This window comes from Prunus dulcis, chromosome 6, assembly GCF_902201215.1.
Source record: "Prunus dulcis chromosome 6, ALMONDv2, whole genome shotgun sequence".
NCBI classification, from domain to species: Eukaryota; Viridiplantae; Streptophyta; class Magnoliopsida; order Rosales; family Rosaceae; genus Prunus; species Prunus dulcis.
This window is the reverse complement of record NC_047655.1, coordinates 26264385-26285172: the sequence shown is the minus strand read 5'-3', so window position 1 is coordinate 26285172 and position 20788 is coordinate 26264385. Positions and strand designations below refer to the sequence as shown.

The window sequence follows — 20788 nt, the reverse complement described above, 5'->3', positions numbered from 1 at the left end:
ATCTAATAAATCGGGCCATGATCGACTTTAAGCCTAAGCAATGATTCTATATCATAGGGAAATTAGAAAATAGGGTTGAACAACAAGGTTGCTAAAACTTTAGTTAATGCAAATCCACAAATGAGTTTCTCTTTCATCTTTATTTGGAGAAGATTGAAATGAACATAGAACCACTTTAAAAAAATTAAAAAGGGAAACACAATCCTGGGCTGTAGACTGTAGTTGGGGTTTAAAAATTTTAAATATACAATCGGAGATCAGAAACACAAAGAAGCACCAGCCATTCCAGCCCAGCCCACTGAATAATGCCGTCTACACCAAACGCACCGTTTAAGTCGTAAGAATGGTGACTTATAAGCCATCCCTTTTCTCTCTCCAATGAACGCAACATTTCATCTTTTTATCTCTGCCTCCACTACAGTTCCCGCCCAAAAGACGAAGCATTCAAAATCCTTCTCTCTCTAATGGACTTCAACGCAGGTACTGAGAGAAAACCCTAATTTCTTCCATTAGTCTTCTCCATTACCCTAGTTAATTTCCATTATTAAGGAATACATTTCAGGAGGTAAAGTCGCCGATCAACGACAACAGTGTGAAGCGATTTACAGAAGAAGAAAGCCCAACAAACCCACTCAAGATGTAGAACCCTCGTATGTTCAAATCTAATCTCTGTTGTGTTTATGTGTTTTTGTTTTGCGAAACCAAAAAGTTTCTTAATTTGTGCTCTCAATGTGTTTTTGATTTTGCCTATCTCAGAAAGCAGTCATGTTCGGCTCGTTATGTGGGAAGGGTGAGTTTAGCTCCTGCTGCTGGAGCTCTCAACAGGAAAACCAGTTGGACACGTTCCCTTTCTACAAGGTTCATTTCAAAGCGCCCACCTTTTCTCTATCTCTATCTCTGTTGGACCCGTTCTCTTTCTTCCGAGATTGCTGTTGAACTTCTGTCTATCAGCGCTGTCTTGTGAACTTTGGGTTTGTGTTTATTATGATTCCTTTTGTTTTCCGCTTCCCGGTTTTGTGGTATGAGCTTGATTACTATGTGGTTAGTGGTGAGGGGCTGTTTGGGTAGCACCCATTTACTGAATTTCATTTTCGATTCTATAGATCGAGCTTGTTATAGTTAGTCACTGTTGTAACTTTTGCTTAAATAATGTAGCTACTATCTCATTCCAGCTTTTGATTGATTTTTTGTGCTTGATAGAGGGAGGACAAGTGTTGCTGTTGGTGTTTGCTTTGAGTATCATCCTCAACATAAGGAGCCTAAAAGAAAAGGAAAGAGAAAAGGAAAAGCTGCTCTTCCCAAAGTGAGCTCCTTTTTAAAGAAAAATTGTGTTTTCTGTTTTGCATGTTGTTATTAGCATTGCAATGCTTCAATTGCATGTACTTTATTAAAGTTTAAACACAATCGTATGCTGTTTTTAATGTTCGGAATCTCCAGGGGAAGTACAAATTTGAAGAGGAGAAGGCTTACTTTCAAGAGGTTGATGCCTTTGAGTTGTTGGAGGAGAGCCCCTCTCCCAAACCTACTACATGGGTTGCGGGCAACCAAACTGATACTGTTGCATTACCCAAGTTGTGCTCTCCATTAGATAAATGGTTGTTCAAGAAGCTAAACTTCACTTTCGAGCCTTCCAGTACATTGTCTAAGATACTGCAGACTTCAACCATGCGGCCCATACCTTCAGAACCCATTGGTGGTAACAATTTGAAATCTTCAAGTTTGAAAACCCCAAAAAATTCTAGTAAAGTCAATTCTCGTTTGCCTTCTGCGCAAAGCAGATTTGAATTGAGTTTGGTTGATGGAAATGTGCTTGAAACGGTGCCGGATGTGGGCAATGACGGTTGTGAAGATATAGTAGCTTCTGTAAAGAAACTCTCTCTGGCATCATCTTCATCAGATAGTGAAGATTTGGATCCATTTCGTGCTCTATTAGCAGTATGTGGACAGTCAGTTCCCTTAAAATTTAGGGATGTTTTTTCTTCCTATTGGTAAGCTCCTTGTTTGTAATATGTTTGCCTTTACAAGTTGAACTCCCCTTTTCCCACAATATTTTAGCTGATCCTCTGCTTCTGTAAGCTAACATAACATACAAATTTCTTGAAACAGTGACCTAGACAAGATTACCAAAATCGGGGAAGGAACATTTGGAGAAGCTTTCAAGGCTGGCAACTATGTCTGCAAAATAGTCCCAATTGATGGTAACATACTAGTGAATGGGGAAGTGCAAAAGGTACCTGCTGCAGTCCTATGCCTTCTTCTAGTAATGGGATTTCTCGTTTTGTTGAATGATACTGTAATGAAGTTACTGTGCTCCAGAGATCTGAAGAATTGCTAGAAGAGGTCGTACTTTCCCGCACTCTTAATTATTTAAGAGGACATGAGGGTGATTTTCAAAATGCTTGCACCATGTTTATCGAAACCATAGAGTATGTATTTACTTTAAAGTTCTATCATTCCACAAGTGCTTAAGACTTAATAGAATTGATTACTTGAATGATCGTATCAGTTGCAATATTTTTATTCTGTCATCTTTCTGTGATCTGATTCCTTTACAGTTTGAGAGTATGCCAAGGCTCTTATGATGCTGCTTTGATCAGCGCATGGGAGGATTGGGATGAAGATCATGGTTCAGAAAATGATCACCCTAAGGCGTTTCCAGATAACCAGGTTTTTCCTTCTCTACTTAAACTTGTCTAATATTCTTTTTGGTATATAAGCTAAAAGTCGTCCTAATAATCTTCCATAACTAAGACTTGGTGATCTTCTCAAGTATAAATGATTCATATACTATGAGGTTAACGTTACTTAGACTTATTCAATGCAACTCACAATTTTGCATACAGTGCTATGTCGTGTTTGTTTTAGAGCATGGTGGCAAGGATCTGGAAAGCTTTGTACTTCGGAACACTGATGAGGCACAGAGTTTATTGGTCCAGGTAAAGTATACACTATAACAGAATTCTTGTGGTGATTCCTGAAACTTCAATTTGTTTTTAAATGATTGGATTATCATTTCAGGTTACAGCTGCCCTTGCTGTAGCTGAAGCTGCATATGAATTTGAGCACCGTGATCTTCATTGGTATGGTTGTGTTTGTGAGTATAATAATGACTTTGGAATCTATGAGTGCTGCTGACTTAGGAATATACATTTTTTACAGGGGAAACATTCTTTTAAGTCGGAATGATTCTGTTACAATGCCGTTCACTCTTGAGGGAAAACAGATGTTTATCCAAACATTTGGATTGGGGATGTCAATAATAGATTTCACTCTTTCAAGAATCAACACTGGTGAATTCTTGTAAAAATACTTTTGCAATGTGTTTGGTTAGAGGATACATTAATTGTTGATGTAGCATACTTAACAAACATCAAATATGCACAGGTGATGACATACTCTTTCTAGACCTATCTTCGGATCCTGAGCTCTTTAAAGGTCCAAAGGGCGATAAACAAGTAAGGAATTGAAACTAAATTTGTACCATTAAATTTATCTTTGTTGTATGAAATAAAATAAATGATAGTTAAATCATTTGCAGTCAGAAACATACCGGAAGATGAAGGAGGTAACAGAAGACTGCTGGGAGGGAAGGTATGGTTGATATATCAAATTTAATTATCATACACAAAAAGGGAAAATGTGTTAGTCAAAATTGAAAAGTAAAGAAGAATTTTTTTAGTGCTGAATCATTGTTAACTTCTGATCTTTATAGCTTCCCCCGAACAAATGCACTGTGGTTGATGTACCTGGTGGATGTCTTACTGCTAAAGAAATCATTTGTAAGTTTTTCTTAATTAATTTTAGAAAACTACTTACTATTGTAATTTTTCTTATACAAATGCTACAACAGCGGCAGGGGTTCTCTATGCTGGCAACCACAAAGGGGTGAAAACTGATCAATTTTAAGTCTAATGTTTTAAAACTATGCACTGTAAGAAGAAATGACATGTTTTTGACTGATTCATTCTATGCTAGGAACGAACTTCAAAAGACGAGAGAGATTTCCGTTCATTGAAGAAGCGTCTCGACAAATACCAGTCAGCCAGAGAAGCACTTCTTGATCCCTCTTTCAGTAATTTGTTGGTTGATGGTGGCATCTGAGAAACAACTAAGAATGACAAGATGTTGTAATTTTGCATTAACAACTGTAAATATTTGAGGCTCCAATGAGTAGGAAGAATATTGTGAATATGTAGTGAAGTGTACAAGATCCTTGATGGAGTTAATTTTATGAATGAAAAATATAAGATAAGTGCAATAGTTTTGATTTGAAGAAGTTAACTTTATGAGCAACCAAACAAAACCACAAAGCAAATCTGCCATATTGAATATGCCCATATGATATATCCTGACTTTTGTCACCCCTTTTCCCCTCATATTAATCCGAGGCCACTTTTCCAAATTCATATTAAATCTATCAAACTTACATAACAGGTATGACTGTTCTCTCTCTCTCTCTCTCTCTCTCTCTCTCTCTCTCTCTCTCTCTCTCTCGCTTGCTTTCGGCTTAAGACCTAGTCAGACAAGCTGCTTTTGATTCACTACTTTGAAATTTAAATGCAGCATAATAGCTTATTCCACATGGGTTGTCTTTGTCCACTCTTACGTTGCATGTTCTATCTTATTTTAAATCCGCAGAAAGAAGGTGGCTCTAATGGTTGTGGTTACTTTTTCACACTGTGCTACTTGGAAATATTAGATTTACTCGTGTCCTTATCATGCATTTGAGAACATGGTACCCTGCATTTTCTTGATAGCTTTCACCTCAAAACGATACATGATAAATATAAAGCTGCAGAAGAAATCTTGCTGTAAATTTCACATGGTTTGTTTATGTATGTGGCAGTGCACGATCCACATTCCACAGCCACAACCAGACCTGTTGTGGTCCGGTTGCATCAAATTATTCATCTTCTTTATTCTGGAAACGATTCGCTGATCCGGATGCCAATTGAACTCAAGACCTTCTGACCTTGATCGTAGCACGTAACTAAGTCTACGTTAAGCTTTCTTAGAATATATCAAATCGCATGGAACACATCCACAAACCCTTATCCAAGAAGGAAAGGCCAAAACCTAAAAGTGAATTTCTAAGCCTAATCTCTGGAAGACTTTCCTTTCAGTTAACTTTTGTTTCCCTTTTATTGATAATCATTCATTAGTTTTTGGTTATTTTGTGCTTGGCTGATCTAAGCAAAATAGCTAGACTTTTGTGCCTCCTTCCTCCCTCCTTTAACATCCTCCAACCAAATACAAATCTTTAACACCCCATTAACTAGAGGCCAGCTGTTTGATGCTGATCACTTCTATTTTATATGCATTTTTTAATCCATAAAATACTTAAGCAGCCTGGGGATCTTACTTCGTTTGGTTCACAGAACGAATTTGAGGGGAAATCACTTCCCATATCATTTCCCAATAGATGAGAAATGGAAGATTCATTTCCCACGTTTGGTAATGTCGGGAAAGTAACTGGGATATATCACTTTATTTCATTTCCCATATTTATTTTGACTAGGAATGGAAAACAAAGATTGTATAAATTTTCAATTATATCCATATTAAATCAAATAAACTCGAGTTAGGAGGCGGGCTCCACTTTCCCCCCTACTTTCCCATGTGTCAGACAACTATTTCCCATGCCCGGACTTATCAAACATGGGAAAGCAATTGATTTCTCATCTCGAAACCTCATTTCTCATGAATCAAACAAGGTAGTGGGATGGGAATATGATATCTAGGGTTACAGGTACGGCATATGGGGGGAGAAAGGAGGCTTGGAAGGGATTGTGGAGGTCAGATAATTAGGTTAATTATTTTTTGTTTAATATTTAGTTATAGTGAATTGACGAAATTGCCATTCAAAAAATATCACATACAACTTAATTTAACCTAAATTTTATCAGAGTTAGATATGGGTGTTTCATTGTAACACTTTACAAAGTTCAAGTAATTAATAATTAAAATTAAAAGTTCATGTGATAACCATACACATACTTAAAAAATTTAAATGATATTTATGCAAATTTCTCATCCATAAAATACTTAAGCACCCTGTGGATCTTAATCTTATATGAACTTCTTTAGCCCCCAAAAAGAAATTACCTGTAGTGGGGTGGGAATCTGATATCTAGGGTTACGGCATGTGTATTTTTACATGCATCATGTGCCTATGTTTGGCCACTTGTTTAGGCCACTTTATATCCTGAGCTTATATCTCTTTGGGAAAGAAAAAAAAAGCACAAAAGCATAGTTGATTCTTTCTACTGTTTTGCAGACACAAGGTTTTCAACCCCATATCCTTAGTGACAAAGCAAACATATTTTCTTTATCATTACAACTCGTCACCTTTCTTTTTCATACTTTCTTTTTTTGTCCTTTTTCTTTCCTCACCTCTCTCTCTCTCTCTCTCCAATGGGTGCTTATATTCACTCCAATTCTATCTGCAATGTTTTAAAAGCATTTCCATTTTATGAATCACATTAAAAATCCAGCTTGGTCTCTGCCTAGATTCCCAGAAACACTTCACATAATCATGGCCAATGCAGCTTCTAAGTGCCTCTTCTTGTTCTTCATGTCTCTTCTCTCTAGCTGTTCATCAGGTAAGCAAAAACTATTACTTATACTTTTTGATCTTCTGCTTTTCTGAAACCATAGTTCTCTTTATGAACATCACACTAATTAATGTGAAGTTGGATATACATTTTTCATATTTTGATCAGGTTATTGTTATAAATTGGGTTAAAACTAGTTACAGCTAAAATTACAAGTTAAAAGTAGTTTGAAGTTTGTCTTTTTTTTTTTTTTTTTTTTTTTCACACCTTACAGGAACTCTGGTGGGTTTCTCATATCATGCAAGTGGAAACACTACAACTTCATCACCTAGTAGAACCATATCGTTCTTGAAGCAAAACAAGATCCTCCCATCTCAGATTCGAGTCTTCGTTGAAGATCCTAGGATTTTAAGTACTGTGCCCAACACTGATGTTGCTGTTGATCTCTACTTGAATGAAAATATGATAAGTTCCGAATCTTCCTCAATCTCATGGCTGAAAACCCATGTAATTCCCTTTCTCTCACAAGCAAACATCAAAAGCAGCATAGTAATTAGTGGCAGTGACTATGCAAGAAAATCTAGTCTACCTATGCTTTTATCCACCCTGAAATACATGCACTCAGCAGTCCTTGCTAGTCTTCCTTCTGACAGAAGAATTAAGGTCTCAGTAGCATTTTCTTTGACATCTCTTGAGAATTTGAGAAGAGGACATGAAAGAGATCTGCATAGGATTTGTACTTGTATCAATGAAGTGAGATCTTCAGTCATTGTAGAAGCCAATATTGATGGAGAATTGAGTATGGGTGATAGGTTTGTTCAGTCAGTGATTGAGAGAGCCAGCCTTGCAAATTCTGTTCTTCCTTGTAATGATGTCCCCATGGTTTTGACAATCAAAAGTCCAGCAGCTCCCAGTGCATCTGAAGTAGCCGAATTCTCTGTTAAGATTTTGAAAGCTTTAGAAAGCAACACTCAGATTACAGGTAGGTTAGTTGGGATATATGCAGAAGTAGCTTCCATGGATGATTTTGCACAGAAAGAGCTCAAAAGGGAAGAGGAACAGATTTTTCCTTCTTCTAGGAGAGAACTCTTAAGCAGTTTCCATCTGAAAACAACTTCACATGACACATTTGACACACCAACAGTCTTCCCTACAACTCCCATATCAGCACCACCACTGCCTACCACCCCTACACCAACCATTGTCACTGTCCCTGCTACAAACCCGGTAACAGTAACTCCGGTCAATCCTGCCGCGCCAGTGGAAGTTCCCTCCCCCACACCCGTCACCATACCCCCCACAAATCCAGTGAGCTCACCAGTTACCAATCCAGCCACAACCCCCATCACACCCATCACCATACCCCCGACAAATCCTGTGACAACTTCCCCGCCACCACCTGGAGGCGCTCCAGTCACAACACCTGTCACAAACCCAGTCTCACCTCCTGCAACAACTAATAATACTCCTGCAGTTCCAGGACAGAGCTGGTGTGTGGCCAAGAGTGGAGTACAGCAAACAGCACTGCAGGCAGGATTGGACTATGCATGTGGAATGGGAGGCGCAGACTGTTCACAGATCCAACAGGGTGGAAGCTGTTACAATCCAAATTCTCTTCAAAATCATGCCTCATATGCATTCAACAGCTATTATCAGAAGAATCCAGTGTCAACTAGCTGTGACTTTGGAGGGGTTGCCACAATAGTTAATGCTAATCCAAGTATGATCATAAATTTTTGTTTCTTCCTTGTGATTTAATACATACTATACGCTAAACAATCATCTAAACCATATATGTATATATCTGACACTCTCCTGAAATTTTGAACAGGCACTGGTTCCTGCATTTACCAATCATCATCATCATCCTCAACCCCAACAACTCCAAATCCAGCATCAACAACTCCAACACCCACATCAACAATTCCACCACCAACATCAACAACTCCACCATCAACTTCAACAACTCCACCACCAGCAATAACATCAATTCCACCACCTGGGGAAGGTGTATCAGGGTATAGTGTTCTGTCTCATGACTTTCAATCTCTATACTACATTTACCAGTTTATCACTGACTTCATCTCTACTTGCAGCTCCGGTACTCCACCTTCAGTGTTGAACTCGAGCAACCCGGCTTCAGGATCCATGCCAGAGTTTGGGAGTGACAGCCCTCCTGGTTTTAACACAACAACATCCACTTCAGCTAGTTTGCGACCGTCTGTTGGTTGCGTCTTTTTGGTAACAACCTTAGTTACTAGAAAAATTGTTCTTACCATGTAAAAATATGACCTCTCCATGTAAATTAACGGGTGATCAGATTCATCAGAAGCACATTTTCTCACGACGAATCACGGTTGTACATAACTGCATATGCAAGCAAAGAAAGCTAGAGGAAACATGATAGTTAGTTACTGTCGTGCATTAGCTTTGGGATGTAGAGATGGTTGTGGGTGAAGTGAAGGTAAGCTTCTCTACATCTAAACCTGAGCTGGTAGGAAACAACAATTTTACTCTGTGGTTGAGAGGTGCAATAGAGATTTGTGATCCTGTATCTCTTTTAGTTGGGTATTGTAGGTCTGTGTACTGTGCTCATACTATTAGAATTAGAGTTCATATTGCTCTTCTATCTAGATATTTAGTAAAGTTGCATGAACAGAAATTTATGCTATCTATTGGAGTCAACTTCACTTGTCTGATCTGCACTAAGGCAACTGGCAGGGTAATGATTTTCGAATGGATTGATTTTACTTTCACTGTTCATTTACAAAATAAGTTACCTGATCATAACATCATTTACACATGGAGCTAAATTCCACATTAATTGTATCCGGATCAAGATCTTCTGATCATCATGATGTTAGATCCATGCCCATCATTATCATTACTAGACAAGTAATAATCATCAAACTTTATGCAAATTTTTAGTGTCATCGTTTAGCATTTCAAGCTTTTTTCTTTTTATATTTTTTGGTCGAAGTTTAGCATTTCAAGCTAAACCCATATACTAATTTCGAATCTAGATTACTAAAATACCATGCAATGGTGAAGCCAAGATTTCGTGTGTGTGGGAGCCACCTACAAATTATAAAGAATCAAAAATTCGAATTCACAATACATACAAAAAATAGTGTATATATATCACATATGTCAAGAATTATATTGCTTATTGGTTGCAATCATAATTGTTCTTGACAAAGGGATAGACAAATACATTCTAAGCCAGAAAAATTACAAGAGATAGACAAAGAGTAGCGATTTAGCAAATATCTTTAAAGCTTTTTCCCCTATTAAACCCAATAGAAAGAAAAAAAAAAAATTTCAAAATTTCCCAAATTAAAAAAAAAATCTTAGGCCCCTTCATGCATTCATATCATACATGAAAAAATATTGACTTAGTATGAAAAATGGTTTTTCAGAATAATCATTTTCTTAAGATAATAGCGGCTTTTATTCCTTACACATCAAATAAGAAAACTTGATTTTATGAGATTTTAGTATGAAGTATATATTGACTTAATGAACCATCATTTTTAGCATAAATCGTATTTTATACTAAAACCGATTTTTCATATTTTGATTTGGTGAGAATTTGATTTTCTAGTATTTTTATTTAAATCAATAGAGGGTACTTCCTTATTTACATTGTAAACTTAAGTAAATGGAGTAATATAAAAATAAATTAAAGTAAAAGGACAAAGACATTTACTAAGATGTTGAAAATGGAAATAAAATAATCTGTACACCTGGAGTGCACCGCCACCAACTAAGCAATGACGCAATTGAACTATCTCCTTGTGCCTTAATAGGTCCGTCATGTACATATTAAAACGTAAAGTATTTGAAATAATATACATATAGAAAAACATAATAATATATACTTTTAAAATATTAAAAAAAACTTGAGTGGAGCCCAGGACCACACTGGTCCCAGTGTGGCTCCGCCGGCATGTATGCATAGTAATCGTCAGCCTAAGTTCCATTTGCTACCTTCCCAAGTTTCCACATTTTACAAATTGGGCTGGTTTATAGTTTAAACTGAAAATCCACACAAAATCTGGCCTTTCCTTCTCACATTTTGACTGGAGGATATGCTTGGAGTTAGAACTCAGAATACAACACCATCTAAGATTTGGTTGCTTAACTATTGGTTTGGAGATGAGTAGCCAAATTGAATACTCCATTGTCCTTTTTCATTCATGAACGCATGTCACGAATTGAAGGTCACCAACAAGAAAAGTTGAACATTAATTAACAGGTCAAAAAGAAAAGTCTCCTATAAAATTATAAAAAAAGAAATAAATCCAATACAACATTGTTGGCAAATACGGTATAGCCAAAATGCCGTACATGGATTCAATTTCCATACACTAATGTGGATTTAACAAGAAAAACAAAATTGCATTCTCTGATAATGTTACATACTAAGAACCTCTACAATGAGCATTTCTACTGTGGTCTATGCACTATTCCTAATTCCTTGACTAAAAAGATTAATGTTCTTTATACATCAACAGCTCGATAGTGCAACTATTTCATCGCTTTGAGAACACCACCAAGATCAACATGGACATGGACACCACGATTTTGAAACCAGAGCTTTCCCAGAAATTTTGGCTTTCAGCAGCTGAAGCTCCACCGCCACCCCGCTGTAACTGATCCCTGAGCTCTTTCAAAGCCTTGTCTCTTCGCTCACCCATCTGTCACAATGAATAAGTTCTTATGTTAGTTCAATATATAGTTGCAGTGAAAATTTGATTGATAAGGACCTAATTGTTGCTACATGAACACCAACACCGGCCCGTGTGTAATTGCTTAAAGCTCTGCTATGACCATTTGCAGGCACAAGGTTTGAACTAAAATGCAACTTCAATAACACAAACTGAGTAAAACAAAAAGTTAGTGATTACCCTTTGAAGCTTTCGTGTTTGAGAACGAGCTTCCTGGAGACAAAACTCTAATTTCAATACCCTCTTTTTCAGTTCCTGATCTGCTCGCCGTTGTTTCTCCAACTGTTCCCAGAAACAGGTTGAAGTTCAATAAAAAAATTTATTAACAAGGACTTTATACAAGCAAAATGGGGACAAAGAAAGCATATGATGAATGTACCTGTGATTCAAACTCCTTAGTTTTGAGCTTCCAATGAGCAGACATTACCCTGATTTCATCTCTCAATTTTGCTATTTCTTCATCCTTTGCAACTAAAAGCTTATTAATCTTCTCAATATTCTTTGGCGAAACCTCATCTAATATTTTCCTCAGCTCACAGTCCTTGTTCACCCCTGCTTTTGCAACAGCTTGCATAATGTCATGCTCAATTCTCAAAACTTCATCTTTCAGTTGCTTCTGGGAAAACTCTCGTGCCTGAAGGTCCTTCTGCAGATTATCTAATTGCTCTCCTAGCCTAATTACACGATCATCTTGCTCTTTTAATGAGCAATTCTTTTCATCTAATTCCTTCAAAAGTGCTGAACACTGAAGGTGTGCCGACTGAGCTGATGCAGCACTAGCATCTGCAGTTGCCCGAGTGGTTACAAGCTGTGATCTCAGACCATCCAATTCCATGAGGTACTGCAGTCACATTAACAACACCATAGTCAGGGAAAATTGTACCAATAAAGTTCACAACCCTAACTACCACAATTATGCTCTGCAAGCAGATACCTTGCTAATTACTAACTAATTAGATATTTCAAAGACAATAGCTACTGTGTATGCTCCAAAATACAAACATATCACACTTGTCTATTGGTTAAAAACTCATAAAAGTAAAATAATAAATTTACTTAATCCTCCAACAATTACCCAAATCTTTTTGAACAAATGGTAACAAGCAAAATAAGCTCCTGCATACAGTTATTTTAATTTAAAACAAAATGCACCTGTCTTCATTTTGTTTAATACACATATCCCTTTAAACTCCAATTTACTTTAGTTATTAACCTTCCACATATCTCACAATGGTATTCTTCACTTCTTTATGTCTAGTCAAAAATAGAAATCCAAGTTGAACTTGGTTTTCTGCCTTCAGGACAACAGTTATATGTTGCTCTTCTGTTTATAAATGCAACTATTATGTGCCTACCTACGTGTACATTTGCAGAGACTTGAAAAAGAAATTAGTTGATCTCCCAAGTTTTGAAGACAATTCTATCATTTTATTCAGGCTAAACTATTTAATGTGTTGATATGGGGAATAACACTAATTTAGCTTCTTTTAATCTGAACCCATTAGGACTTAATGCATACAAGGAAAAAGAAATAAAGGTTTAGGGGGAAGTAGATGGTTATGAGAAGCAAATTTTAATCCCATTTGTTTCTAATTCGGGATTTATCACTCCATATAATCACTCAAAACTTCTATTGGGAAAACAGTTAAGAAACCCTAAACTTGGCAACTCCTTAATGCGAGGTCATGTATGTAACAAAGGTTGCGCAAAGTTAATCTTGAGACTTATGTGGAAGAATTAACATCATTGGTTCTTTACTACAGTTCCCAAAAGTTTGAACAGTTAGGAGGGTGCACTCCCTCACTTTCCTAGCTTACCACTATATTTTGGTATACTAGCAAAAATTAATTGAATTGTTCAAGCAGCAAAAAAGAGGGAAACAATTATATAAAATCCATAAGACCTGGTCACCTTTTCTCCTATGGGCTCCGCCAAAAACAAAGAGGAAAGGCCAAAAGGCATCCCCAATGATGCGTATGAGATGTGCGTCTTGTTTGATAATTTCAAAACAGCAAGATGCAATAAAAACAACTAATAAAAGACCACATCAACTTAGGAAAGAAAAGCTAACAACCGTAATTAGTTAATCAAGTCGTAAGTGAGAGGATCTACCCAAAGGAAAATGATAAATTTTTAAACAGTTAGCCAGAAAATTAAAAAAGCTAATGAAAAATTATACATAATCAAGAACTAGGATGTGAGTGGGACCTTTTCAGCAGTAGATGCTGAAGCCTCAAGCTTCTCATTTCTATGTTCCAATCTCTTCTGCAATCTACCAATCTCTTCTTCCAAGTTTTTAGCCTTCATCTGTGCTTCCTGTAAAAATTCCCAAAAAGCACTTAGAATTGCATAAACAAACCAAAATGACCCCACAAACACAAACACAAACACAAACACAAACACAAACACCCAAAAAAAGAGAAATGATAGATTTCAAGACTAAAACCATATCATATAAAATACAAAAAGAGCCTAAAGTTATTAAATCAACAACTACTTGCCTGTCTTGTAAGTGTTTCTTTTACAAATGATTGTTCTTGAGAAGCTAAGCGGTTCCGAGCCTCCTTCAACTCCGATGCTAATGACACCACGTTCCGCCGAAAGCTCTGCTTTTTCTCGTTCAAATCTTTTAACAATGGATCAAACTCTTGGACCGACATCGATGACAATGACGAGGAGGAGGAAGAAGGCGAGCAGGGCAGTGATTTCTCCGAAATTGACATCATTCCAAATCTTTTTAGCCAAGTGAGGTTGATGGTGAAGATCTGTATGGCGTGAATACAGTGAATAAAGTCGTAAGGGCCCAAAGATCAGAGGTTGGTCCTTACAGTGAAAGCTATTAACTTCATAGCTGCATGTGAAAGCGGTAGTTGTGCATTAAATTTTCATGGCCTTTAAGAAATTGTAATTTAAAAAATGATTATTTAAATAAATTGTAACTTTAAAAACACTGTAAATGGTTTGACGGATTCAACTTAAAAAAAATGCAAATTCATGCCAATTATTTTTAAAAAAATGAACAGTTCTACCAACATCATTTTCTCGAGATAATCTAATCCAAGATAATTGCACATATTTTTGAAATTTTATCATGCAAATAATACAGCTCCTCAGAACGTCAAACCAACTATTATGAAGAGAGAGAAAGATGAAGGAAGTGGTAGAGAGAGAAGCATGCCTAAGGTGCGTCAACCTCAACCAATAAATAATATTGAGTTAATAAGAGAGAGAGGCATCAACTGGGTCTACTGAACTTAAAGAAATCTGAACTGAAAAGTCTCAAATTTGAAGCTCATACCCAGAAAAATAAAGTAAAACAAAATTCACCATTCAAAAAGTTCAAGTCAATTTGAGTTTACAACTGACCCACATATCAAATTTCGCAGGAAAAAAGAAAGCACAAACAAAACCATAAAAAGTTCCGATCTTTTTCAATAAACTAAAAATTGACCACCTCCTAACCTCTACATGCAAAGTAAGTTCCTAAAAATCCCAAAAACAGATCCAAAGACACTAAGAAAACTGCAACTCTTACCAGTCACCAGCATCAACAACATGAGATCACAAAGAAATGTTTTTTTAACCCAGCAGAAACACACAGAGGAGAGTGAGAGAGAGAGAGAGAGAGAGAGAGAGATATACCAGGTGCTGAGTCATAGACCCAGTTTGAACAAAGAGCTGCTGAGCAAAACCCACTTGGGAATCTCTTTGTCTTCTTCCCAACATATGACAGACAGACAGATAGACCTCAATCAAATACTAATACTCTGTTTCAGCCCAACAACAGAGAAGGTAACACAATCGGACGGCGGTGAATCAGCTTTCGGGCATCATCCAAGGGCTCAAAATGGAAACCAACTTATCACCAATAAACCCGTGAAATTAGGGTAATTGATAGTAGGATTTTCTTTACAAAATTATAAATTTTTTGTCTTTATTCAGTGGAAGTTGCTGCATTTAAGCGAAATGTCGACGCCCAGACAGAGGCCTGATTGCTTTGGTTCGGAGCTTCCGAGCCTCGGGTTCGTAAATATGACGATTCTCGAAGCTATCACTTGGTCCTCCTTTGTTTTCAGTTTGACCCACAGCGCGGCAAATCCAAATTTTCGACACCGCCAATGGGGTCTTGACACGTTGGCCTATTTGGACCATTTTTGGATCTTCCTGTTTTAAACAATGACGGCCCGGTTCGCTTTTTAAACGGTTCATGCTTTTGGGCTCTAGCCTCTATCTACTTGTCTTTGTTTTTATTTTAATTTTTCGGTTGACTAGTAGTTTGAAATATATTTTTCCACACAAATTTAAATGAACAATTTTCTTTTTAAAGATTTAATTAGTACCTCATGTCAAGTTCACTTTATATATATATATATATAAGTGATATTGGGGTGAGAGAATCGAATCTAGAACTTCGAGTGCATAAATAAATGTTCTTAACTATGTGAGCTACAAACCCATTACAGTTCATTTTATATATCAGCCCATAAAAATGATATTAAACTCTCCATAAAGGACTTCATCCGAAATTAAAAAGCTCAAATTTATGAACTTAAATAAAGACCATAACAAATATAATAAATTATAATATTTTTTTCCTAAACATGAGTTAAAACAAAATGTTAAAGATTAAGAGGCCAGTCAAACACTAATTTGAGAAGTACTAAAAATTACAAGAAAACAATTTTAATTGGAAACATATTATATGATAAAGAAGACCCAAAAAAAAAATTTTGAATAACAAAAGTAGACCAAAATGGACCAAGCTCACCAAAGTAGTCTCAAGACAAGCTCAATTAGCTCTGACTTAGACAAGCTCCCAAGGCCCAAAATTCCCAAGTCAATTATCAGTCCGAAGGCCCAAGAGGCCCAAGTCACTCCTCAGAGAAACAAAACTCTCTGCACTTCTTCACGGCAGAACCAAGAAGTTCACAGAGTTGACACAACCTGGTTACTTCGCTCTCTCTGCCTAAAATCCTAAGATGTCACTTTTTCATGTCATTCTCTGCCTTCAGTTTTGTACTTCATTTCTCAGGTCAGTGATCAATCTTTCGTTAATTCTCTTTTACATATAAACTTCTTGTTTTACCGGAGGAAATAGCACAAACTGTTCATGAACTCTTACAATGCTGGTAAAGCTCCAGCCTTTGACATTGTCCAAGAGAATCCCTTTCTGGGTCTGCTCAGGTGCATGCATTTCTTCAGCTTCATGTGCTAAAACCGTTGAATGTTTCCCGGGAAAGAATCAAGACCCACCAAATTCATCCGACTTTGAACAAAATATCCAGTCTTTGAGGAATAAGCTTGTTCCTGATAACTTAATCCGGGTTTTAGATAACACTGATGATTTGAGCTCAGCAGTGAAGGTATTCAAATGGGCTTCCCTCCAAAGACGGTTTAACCACACCGCAGATACGTATTATCGGATCATTTTGAAACTGGGTTTAGCTGGAAAGGTTGAGGAAATGGAAGGGTTTTGTCAAAATATGGTGAAAGATAAATGCCCAGGTGTTGAAGAGGCTCTTTTGGCATTGGTTGATATGTTTGTTAAACATTGTAGGCAAAGTGAGGCAATAAGGGTACTTGTGAATATGAAGGCAGGTGGCTATAGGCCATCAATTGAGACATTTAATGCTGTATTGGGCGCTCTTGTGGAGGATAAGAGAGATTTTCAAGATGTATTGTTTGTCTATAAGGAGATGGTGACGGCAGGGATCTTACCAACTATTGAAACTTTGAATTATTTGTTAGAGGCATTGTTGGAGACCGACCACATTGAGTCTGCTTTGGGTCAGTATAGGAGAATGAAGAAGAAAGGGTGTAGCCCTAATTGTAGGACCTTTGAGATACTCATAAAGGCTCATATTGCAAAAGGTAGAGTGGATGAAGCTGTTATTGTTTTAAGTGAAATGCTTGAACTTGGTTGTCAGCCTGATTTGAGTTTTTATTCCACCGTAATACCTTTGTTTTGTCAGAATAATAGACCCGAGGAGGGAATCAGATTGTTCGAAATGATGAGAGCTTCCAATTTTATGCCGGATTCATTGATTTGTGGGGTTCTGTTACAGTGTTTATGCAAGAACCTTTGTTTAAATGATGCGATAAAGGTTCTAGAAGATATGATGGAAACTGGATTGACACCAGCTAATGATGTGTTTGCGGACATAGTAAATGTGTTCTGTAAATTAGGGAAGATAGATGATGCTATGAAGTTCTTGGAAGATAAGCATATCCTAGAAACTTCTGCCTGCAATGTATTGCTTGAAGGTTGCTGCAGTGCTGGTAAATTTCTTATGGCAAAAGACCTACTTGTGAAAATGTCTGAAAGTGATGTAGCTGATTGTAATTCGTGGAATATTCTTATCAGATGGCTTTGCGAGAATTCCAGGATTAGGGTAGCGTCTGAAATTCTAGGTAGAATGGTGGTGTCTTCTTCTCTTCCTGACTGTGCCGCATACTCAGCTCTAGTTATTGGAAACTGCAAAATGAGCAACTACAGAAATGCTCTGGATTTATTTCATCACATCCGTGCCAAAAGCTGGGTTTTGGATCCTACATCTTACTCTGAGCTTGTCAAAGGCCTTTGCCTAGTGGAAATGACTCATGAGGCCACTGAAGTGTTCTGTTACATGTCTAGTAATAGGTGCTCTATCCAGTCTTCCTCGTTCAATATGTTGATCAAGGGTGTATGTGAGACAGGAAAGGTTGATGAAGCAATAAGGCTACAACAATTGGCCTATTATTCTGGTACTTCTTCTACCGGTTCAACTTACTCAGCTATTATGTTTGGATTGTCAAAATTAGACAAGGCAAAAGATCTGCTAGTAGTTCTCTCAAAAATGTTGGTGGAGGGTTGCAATCTTGATCTGGATGCGTATTGCATACTCATACAAAGCATGAGTCTGCAGAATCGAGTGAAAGAATGCATATTGCTTTTCCGTATGATGGTCAACGAGGGTCTTATACCTGATTCAGAGAGACTATTTAATCTACTGTCTTGTATAGCCAACCTTTCTCAGCTGCACGTGATTTCAGATTCAATTGATAAGCTTGCTTCTAGTAGCGAAGCTCTGAATTCAGCAATTTATAATGTACTGATTAACGGCCTCTGGAAAGAGGGTTATAAACGTGAGGCCTGTCAATTGTTGGATATAATGTTGGAAAAGGGTTGGGTCCCAGATGCTAAGACTCATGGATTGCTTATTGGTTCTGCTGTTAGCGAAGAAGTAGATTGGAACGTGTTGGACTATGATAATTGTACTGTCCAAGATACTGTTAGCAACATCCTTGCAGAGGGATTAGATGTGACATGAATCATGATAATTCCATCCCAATAATCAATTCATGACCTATTCGTCGCTCAACTACCTTGGTGAAGTGTGCTTTTGTTACATGTTCACTATTGAAGATTTTGTCTCCAAAATCAGTCACAGCTGAGCTAGTTTGTAGCTGTGGTGCCTAGTGCAATGGATTGGGGGTATGATTGTTGCCTACCCTGTTCAATAGTTTTCTCCACCTTCACGTACCATGTGCATTGATCTCTTGTACAGATTCTAACCCTCAACCAAGACCAAGAAAGGTTCGTTGTTATACCAATATGTTCCTACAGCTTCAAATGTAATTCTTTGTCTATGAAATCTCTGTGGAAGTTTTATTGTAAACTGTTTGTATGTCTCTGAATTCACTTTATACATGTTTCAGCAAAAAATCCTTCAAAAAGTAATGGATGCGGAAGTCAGAATGCAGAACAGTGATGTCCTATTTGAGCTAGCTGCCTGGGAAGCTTTATGTAATCAAAAGAAATTGAAGCCACTTCAAATGTAGAAGATTGCCAAGTCAGAACCAAGCATCCCTAATGAGACTTGTTCGGACCTCACTTGTTGCGCGGTACTTTACTCCTAGGCAAGAAGGGTCAAGAATGAAATGATAGGCAAACTGGTGAAGGTTGGGATCGAAGATTCAAGCAGGGCAGCTTTTCCCTGTGCAAGTGGTTCATGAACCCTCCTTGTTTTGCTTTTAGTACTATAAGTTTGAACTGAAAAGACATAAAAAAGAAGTGTAAGGAGGAAATTGATAAGTGTCATTCTTCAGATAGACTTTTCAGAAATTTCCTCCTTTTTTAAAAATAAAAATAAAAATTCTTGTTGGCTCAAAATTAGCTTAATTTTCTTTTTGTTATTTATTGGTTGTTTGGTTGGATGGATATCTCTTTTAGTTGTTTTATTCTATTTCATTGTGTAATTTTTTCTTAAGATTAATTTTAATGTTGGTTGATTGATTGTATTTTTTTCCCAAATTAGTTGCCTTCAAAAGACTCGGTCAATGTCAATTAATACCAGTCTTACCAGAGTTTGCTTAAAAATAGCAGTCATAGGAAAAAGGCTTTGAACTTCTAGTATTATGTTACCAAAAACAAACTACTAAACTAAATGCAGTTAAGATCAGTTCTATTTCTTGTTGCAGGCGCTGTTGAGCCTCAAATACACGCTCGCATAGTAAAGGAGAGAGAACTACAGAAGAACAAGCAATTTGTGCCATCATCTCTTCTTATGTCATTAATTCCTAATGGATGAAGATCCGGAAGAGAGGAATGAAATTCTTAGCAACATGATAGTGATCGGGGTCTCCTTCGTGGTTATTGCCGCAGTTGTGGTGCTTGTCGTGGTGGATGTAGATAGCCCCAAGAAGACTATAGAACACCCGATGAACAACACAGGCATCCACATGAGCCTTGACAACATTTGTGGCAGAACTGATTACAGGGGACTTTGCCAAGACACTCTTAGTCCGGTTGGCAACAAAGCTGATGTGGTAAAATATTTTACAGCGGCTATCAAATCAACCCTTGCGGCAATGAAAAATGTGGAACACAATAAGCCAAAAGGTGGTGATAACCAAAAGGGAAAACTTGGGTTGCTTTGGACTGATAGACTTGGGGATTAGCCAGCTTGAATCTGTGTTAGCCGTTCGATCAGAGGACTTGTTCGGGAGGAAGTCAGCTGATGTTAAGAGCAGCCTGAATGCTGTAATCTCGTACCAACAGAAATGCCTTCAACAATTGCCTCCTGCAAAAGCCAAACCAGTTCTTCTTGATCAAGCGTTGAAGAAGCCCATTGAGCTTGCAAGAAATGCATTATGCATGGTACATAGCCGATGAGTACTTTGCAAGAGACGTCAAGAGGGCTAACAGCTTACACAAGCATCAAACAATTCTTTTTTATATAATTGAGGGAGGGAGGCAATGACATGAGCTTGAACGTTCACCCAATATGCGTTCTAGCTAGGCTGCACGCAGATTCTTTCATGTACCTTAATCCCAAGAAATCCAAAACAAAACTGATTCTTTTTTTCAATTCCTATTGGCCTATTTTCTTTTTTCATATTATATAAACATTAATCAGTCACTTGGTATGACTGGTCAGACCCACCAAGTTGCCATTTTTTATAAGAGTGGTGGCCATTGCTTTCTGGTGTGGTTACCGGAGAGTTGCCTTGGGGTCGATTTAA

The 20788-nt window shown here is 37.4% G+C and overlaps 4 protein-coding genes across 7 annotated transcripts; 3 read left to right on the top strand and 1 right to left on the bottom strand.

Annotated features, from left to right (window-relative positions):
• Nucleotides 1–379: 379 nt before the first annotated feature.
• Nucleotides 380–4247, top strand: LOC117631910 (serine/threonine-protein kinase haspin homolog). Its single transcript, XM_034365252.1, has 15 exons — nt 380–480; nt 563–650; nt 757–858; nt 1201–1303; nt 1438–1988; nt 2107–2230; nt 2317–2426; nt 2556–2667; nt 2844–2936; nt 3019–3080; nt 3160–3290; nt 3385–3455; nt 3539–3591; nt 3713–3779; nt 3976–4247. The coding sequence occupies exons 1-15, from the start codon at nt 465–467 to the stop codon at nt 4099–4101; spliced, it is 1809 nt and encodes a 602-aa protein (XP_034221143.1). The 5' UTR covers nt 380–464; the 3' UTR covers nt 4102–4247.
• Nucleotides 4248–6365: 2118 nt separating this feature from the next.
• LOC117633110 (uncharacterized threonine-rich GPI-anchored glycoprotein PJ4664.02-like) lies at nt 6366–9259 on the top strand. The gene is made up of 4 exons (XM_034366798.1): nt 6366–6602; nt 6829–8274; nt 8386–8572; nt 8651–9259. The coding sequence occupies exons 1-4, from the start codon at nt 6473–6475 to the stop codon at nt 8835–8837; spliced, it is 1950 nt and encodes a 649-aa protein (XP_034222689.1). The 5' UTR covers nt 6366–6472; the 3' UTR covers nt 8838–9259.
• Nucleotides 9260–10805: 1546 nt separating this feature from the next.
• LOC117632494 (nuclear envelope-associated protein 2-like) lies at nt 10806–15239 on the bottom strand. 3 transcript variants are annotated; one of them, XM_034365987.1, is made up of 6 exons: nt 14927–15239; nt 13786–14135; nt 13493–13600; nt 11664–12125; nt 11465–11566; nt 10806–11254 (listed from the first exon to the last, which is right to left on the bottom strand). In XM_034365987.1, exons 2-6 carry the CDS (start codon nt 14008–14010, stop codon nt 11090–11092), a joined length of 1062 nt encoding a protein of 353 aa, XP_034221878.1. In that variant the 5' UTR covers nt 14011–14135; nt 14927–15239; the 3' UTR covers nt 10806–11089. The 3 variants fall into 3 exon arrangements, with proteins under 3 accessions (XP_034221878.1, XP_034221877.1, XP_034221879.1); XM_034365986.1 differs by having other exon boundaries at nt 13786–14049; nt 14927–15183; XM_034365988.1 differs by lacking the exon at nt 14927–15239 and adding an exon at nt 14820–14917.
• Nucleotides 15240–16208: 969 nt separating this feature from the next.
• Nucleotides 16209–20634, top strand: LOC117633170 (putative pentatricopeptide repeat-containing protein At3g16710, mitochondrial). Of its 2 annotated transcripts, none has more exons than XM_034366870.1 (2): nt 16209–18860; nt 18983–20634. In XM_034366870.1, exon 1 carries the CDS (start codon nt 16408–16410, stop codon nt 18592–18594), a length of 2187 nt encoding a protein of 728 aa, XP_034222761.1. In that variant the 5' UTR covers nt 16209–16407; the 3' UTR covers nt 18595–18860; nt 18983–20634. The 2 variants fall into 2 exon arrangements, with proteins under 2 accessions (XP_034222761.1, XP_034222762.1); XM_034366871.1 differs by having other exon boundaries at nt 16209–18898.
• Nucleotides 20635–20788: the final 154 nt, after the last annotated feature.